The 6066-nt window shown below is 36.2% G+C and overlaps 1 protein-coding gene across 1 annotated transcript; it reads left to right on the top strand.

Annotated features, from left to right (window-relative positions):
* Positions 1-417: 417 nt before the first annotated feature.
* LOC123738277 (zinc-binding protein A33) lies at positions 418-5361 on the top strand. The gene is made up of 7 exons (XM_045713326.1): positions 418-446; positions 3590-3619; positions 3717-3746; positions 4022-4093; positions 4286-4324; positions 4411-4437; positions 4599-5361. The coding sequence occupies exon 7, from the start codon at positions 4739-4741 to the stop codon at positions 5123-5125; it is 387 nt and encodes a 128-aa protein (XP_045569282.1). The 5' UTR covers positions 418-446; positions 3590-3619; positions 3717-3746; positions 4022-4093; positions 4286-4324; positions 4411-4437; positions 4599-4738; the 3' UTR covers positions 5126-5361.
* Positions 5362-6066: the final 705 nt, after the last annotated feature.

Genomic DNA, 6066 nt, shown 5'->3' with positions numbered 1-6066 from the left:
GAGTTGCAGTGATGGGACAAGACTGTGACTACATATTGGACACCACAAAATTGGGGAGAAAAGGGGTGAAAAATTATAATAAAATACATATAAAAAAATAATCAACAGTCAATATTCGCCATGCTGTCACTCCAGCATGACTTCTGGGAAATCTCAGACTTCAGTGAGCTCAAGACAACTGGGAACTCAAAAAAAAATGATGTCCGGCTGGGAAAATATGTTTTGAACGGTCATCCAACTCGGAATTCCAAGTCAGGAACTCGGGCCTCTTTCTAGAGCTCTGACCTGAAGAACACTGACGTCACGATTCAACCTAGTTTTTTTTTCAGAGTTCCCAATTGTTTTGAAAGCACCATAAATCCAGAGAATGTCAGACTCTGATGACTAAATTTGCCATAAAGGACCGCCGTGCCACCTTCCTGTTCAAGTGAGCACAGCACAACAAGGTGAGTCCAAAAATGTTTTGTATGCTGCTGCATAAAGGATGTAATATTCCAGGGAGATATGGTATACTGTGCTGTAGCTAAGAAAGTAATACTAAATGTATGTTGTGTAGTAAGCTGTTAGAAGCCCATGTGCTTCACTATAATAATTTGCTCCCTTTTCCCCTCTTAACTTAGCCTACTGTTCTGACTTGGTGGTGCACATTCAGCCTATAGACTGTTTTAGAGAAATGCTATAATCAAATATTGTAAGAGCTTTCATTGTCTGCTTATAGACCACACGTATTTTATCCTACGGTTCTGACTTGGTGTACAGGGAGAATACTGTAAGAATGGCCCATGTTCTGAATTCTGTCGCTGTACATTTCAAAAGTGCTGAACAAATAGTTATATTGACCACGTCAGTCCTAGCTCGCTCATTGTCCCCTTATGCGATAGTTTGTACATCTCAATTGCAAGTAGACACCACATCTGTTTAGCAAGGCAGCCATATCAGCTATGCTTTTTTAAAAGGCAGTAAATGAGGCTGTATGAACTGTTTTGCTGCCAGACAATTCTCTGCTGATAGCCAGGTGTAACAGAGGTAAAAGTGTTGGTACTGCTGTTCAAATTCTGCTGTTGGGACAGCTTTATGTAGGCCCTACTAGTTTTTGGGCACGGTTTCTCACCATTATATTTCAATTAATGTATTGTTTAGTGTTATGTAGTGGCTTTGCTGCCATGCATAAATAAAAATAAATACAATTCCCCACCAATTTTTACATGCTAAAATTGCCAATGATCATGTCGGTCTAATTTGCAATTCACTGTCATACCCCCACACTTAAAATATGTGATGGTGAGTTGAGAAAATCAGAAATCAGAAGTACTATTAGAATGTTTTTCAATTGACTGCCATAGCCCCAAAAAAATGTTTTAACAATGGCTGTTAATTATTTGTTTTTTGTTTTTTTACATGTTTGGGGTTGTGACAATTTTCAGATATCAAAATGGGGTCGTGGGACCAAAAGGTTTGCGAATCACTTGCATAGAGAATATATAATACTTGCAGTAACTAAACTGGCCATGGGGAGAGGCAGCTTTCCTATAAAGTACAGTAATGAGGAAGCCTTAAGATACTGATGTCTTGATAAAACCTGGACCTTCCCAGTTTCCCTACGTGATTCTTGCTGGAAGGTTCAATTGACTGGTTACACATTAACTAGAGGAGCTGCAGTATGTTGTCTCATTATCAAATCTTTCTGTTTTCATAATTATGGCCACTCAATAGCCTTTAGCATTAGCAATTTGGTAAATGGGAAGTTGGAATGAATAATATTTGAGACTATAGGTGGTAAATATACAACAAAACAGGACATTCGTTTATACACAAGGTAAGTGTCTGAAAAAATAATCACCATAAGGTCCTGAAATTAATCTTCCTTGATTCTCTCTCTCTCGCTCTCTCTCTTTCTCTCCCCCCTTCCCCTCGCTGACTAACCATTCACCGTTATTGTTTTATTACTGTATCTTTGAACTTTTATACTAGTGGGTTAAACAATAATCATTTTGGTATGAGACAACTTGAAATATCCCTGAAAGACAAGCCTTCAACAGGATAACTGAAGTACTGCCTTTGTAAAACTAACTAATCACTTTCTTGAAATATCTCTGGAATTCAACTAGCATAGTAGGAAATTATTTCGGTAGTACTTTATTTTACGGGTATATAAATTACACATTTGCTAGGACATTATAAGGTATCAATGGGTACTTTATGGTACTTACTTCAAGTAATTGTACCAAATTGGTAACTTTTAGTGCTTGTTCCAATGAGTCCCAAAGGTAACAGTTTAATGTAGGTGTCCTTATTGACATATTCATAAAGCCTTTATAACAGCTGTATAACACATAACATTTGTCATAAGCTTTAATGAGTAGTTTTAAATAGTTATGAGTAACGGCATAAGATGTTATAAAATGAGTTATAATGGGTGTTATAGAGGAGTGTTCATCCTGTTGTCATATGCGCTTATGTCACCTTTATAGAGGACTGTTCATCCTGTTGTCATATGCACTTATGTCACCTTTATAGAGGACTGTTCATTCTGTTGTCATATGCGCTTATGTCACCTTTTAATAACGACTGCTATTACACAGTCTGCATGACAACTTATTTCATATCTTATTACATGCTACATACGTGTCTACGTACCAGTGTTATAATAGGGCGTTATAGAATTTATCAAACTCTGTGTCACATTATTACATTAAATGGAATAACAGTGTCATATGCCGTTATGAAGTGTGCACAGACACTATAAATAAAGTGCAATAAATTTGAGGTGTTAGTTATAATATGTTTAATACCACAGGGTTGAGTGTATCACAAAACCATTCAGCATCACCCACTTCTTGTGGTGGTAACACAATAACGAGTCTGTGTTTGAGACTGACCAGAGGCATTGCAAGTTACTTTCTCCAATTAAAAAATGAAGGAGAGAAAATGTTTGCCTTCCTCTGTACTCAAGACATTTTCCATCTTTTTTGTGGCATCGTGTTTCCTTTACACTCGTCTCTTAGTTTTTGTTAACATTGTGAATCAGGCTTAGCAAACGTGAAATAAGGCTGATCATTTCTTTATAGGTGCCGTGGCTGAGTATTGGAGAAGGACAAGACACAGAGTTGTTCTGGGACTATATGACTGTTAGCTATTACCATTTAGCCACCATCACCATGGGTAAAGCTGTCTCAGATATAGTTACTTAAGGGCTGTATTCAATCTGTATCATGGAAGATCCCTGTTCAAATGTGAAAGTAATTTTCCGATTGAGCCGACATACGGTATGCAGCATTTACCGTGAATGCAGTCTCCGCGAATTCTTGAACATTGCCTTTAAATTTGTATAGATTGAATCCAGCCCTCAATCATTAGCCCTAAATACATGATGTGATGTATTGGGGAATATTTGACAGTTTGCTGTTACCATTTAACCACCATCACCATGGCAATAGCCACCATCACCATGGGTAAAGCTGCTCGCATATACAAACCTAAATCATTAGCCCCAAATACATGAATTTACCGCTGACTACTATATTCATTACAACTATAGTACATATACCACTGGGTCGAAATAAGCCATAACTCTGTCTTTATTTTACAGGATGTAATGGTTCAAAACCAGAAGAACAAAGTAAGTTTGTTTTCGTCTCTGCATAGAAAGATTATGATGGATATTTGTCTTTCCATAGAAGAAAATGTATTATTCAACACTGTATTACTTCATACAGCACAGATCACAGGGGATGCAACAAAGAAGGGTAAGCCTTTAATCTCTTCATGTAAATACTTTTAGTTGCTCATTATTACAAAAGAAGACAATCATGAGTTGGTATATTTAAATACATGATCTCTGACTCTTCAGGATGTAATATTTTAGTGTGTGATGTTATACATAGTGGATGAAGTGTTTGTGTGGGGTGGGGGGGGGGGGGGGGGGAAGCATGTGCAGTTAAAGGGTCTGACAAAATATTTCAGATGAAGAGTGTTTATTTACATTATTGAAGGAGAATTCTATTGTTTTGGTGATCTAAAGGTTATGACTCAACTGCAGAGCAAGAAAACCCTTTACAGACAGAAACTCATCTCAAACTATTTCCTAAGAAAGGTGAGAAATATTGTACATTAATATAGATGATGCTGTATAAATTCTGGGTAAGCACCAACTTTGCACCAAGTTACCCTACTGCACCATCTTACGCAACATTAAGTCAGTATATTTTTGTTAGTTACACATTATCTTTCCCAGTTATTACCTTTGTGTACCATACATCATTCTGGTTTATCACTGCAATTGTAGATGCATCAGCAAGATCCAGGAAGAAGACTGCAGAGTTCGGTAATGTAATTTCAGATAATATTCATATGACATGTGAGACATTGAATTTCTCATTGCTATACTTTTTTAAATGTATTTTTTTCCAGATATAAATCAAGCACGCTCACATGAAGGTAACGGGCTGTGACAACAGAATCTGTTTTTCAACTCAATTAAAATACCTAATAAAATAAAATACTTTATATGTCCTATATAACTAAGCTTTAAATCAGTGAATATTAAATTACAATGAAAATTATGAGTAAATAAAAATGTGTTTTCCTATTCTCCACAGTGAATGTTACTCTGGATGTGGACACTGCTCACCCTAAACTGAAGATAGATGGGAAGTCACTACAGTGGACTAATGAATCACCACAGAGAAAAATCAACGTTGAGAACTGTTTTAATGAAGAGCCTTTTGTGTTGGGCAAAATGGGAAGTCCTTTGAAGACTTACTGGGAGGTGAATGTGAAGGAGAAGGATGACTGGGTGCTTGGCGTTGCCAAGGCAACGGCTAACAGGAAGGGGCCGTTGGCTTTCAGTCCAAGTAATGGCTTCTGGGTAATCAGACTATCCAATGGGCAAAGACTTAAAGCCATGGAGGATAAAGAACGTGTTCTTGACAAAGGTATTCCAGATAAAGTCGGTATCTATCTAGATTATCAGGAAAGGAAGGTGACTTTCTTTAGTGCAGAAGAAGGTTCACTCATCTACTCATTTACCAATGGACCAAGTTATCAGCATGATGTCCGTCCACTTTTCTCACCCTGGAACAACGATGCAGATCCAATCACAATTTTGCCCATCACGGCAACATAGAAATACACAATTCATCACATACCCCATTTGTCAATAGCTTATTGTGGTATAAAGCTATGTGAATCATTTTCGATTAAGTAATATAAAGAATTGTGGATTAATTCATATGATCCTTTGCTGTCATCTAACCAGGCATCAACGTTGTGTTCCATATTCGTTATTAATATATTATACATTCATTATTTCAGTAGTGTATCATGTGTGACATTAAACATGCATTTTTGTTTTAAAACATGTTGATTTGTGAAAAATACAAGTTCTTATTTGGTATCTGGTTGTAGATCTATTGATGACTAGGATTGAGAGAAACAACTACCACCTACTGGCTTGTGTGTAGTTGTTTTGACAAGTTTAATAATCACCCATCACATAAAACCTTACCTTTACTTTGACCAACAATGCAAGCTAGTTAGCCAGATACTTGACACAATATGGATATTGACCCAGTGAATCCTGTATCTACTTGTCCAGTGTAACATCTAGTTTGACCATATCATTACAGATATTTCTATTTCTAACATTTTAGTTCAATCAGTCTGGGATTTAAAGCAATTTTATTATTTATTTTGAAAATAACTTTACAATATGAATATGACAAAACATTAATATGACAAATGAGTATGACAAAATGAAATATGTTAGTTTATATATATCATTAGAGCAGATGATATTGTCTCACTTTACTGTAATTGGTATATACAGAATCAAAACAGATATTTTTGTCGATTTTTCTAAAAGGGGAAAACATTCCATCTCACATCGCTCAGATCAATTTGTGTGGGATAGAAGAAGTGAAAGATTAAAGTAACTAAATCTTCACTAAGTAAAAGAATGCTAAAGCTAAATAATTGCTCAAACAATGGAAGATAATCTGCATTGCATTCTGTGCATCAGCTGTTTTCCCCATGGTCAAATAAAATCAGATAGTTTGAGGTATTAGA

This window comes from Salmo salar, unplaced genomic scaffold (genome assembly GCF_905237065.1).
Source record: "Salmo salar unplaced genomic scaffold, Ssal_v3.1, whole genome shotgun sequence".
Taxonomy (NCBI): domain Eukaryota; kingdom Metazoa; phylum Chordata; class Actinopteri; order Salmoniformes; family Salmonidae; genus Salmo; species Salmo salar.
Note: the sequence above shows the minus strand (reverse complement) of the source record. Positions and strands in the feature narration are given on the sequence as shown.

Excerpts from the sequence above, each read along its gene's own strand:
- LOC123738277 (XM_045713326.1), top strand. The coding sequence starts at position 4,739 with ATGGGAAGTCCTTTGAAGACTTACTGGGAGGTGAATGTGAAGGAGAAG.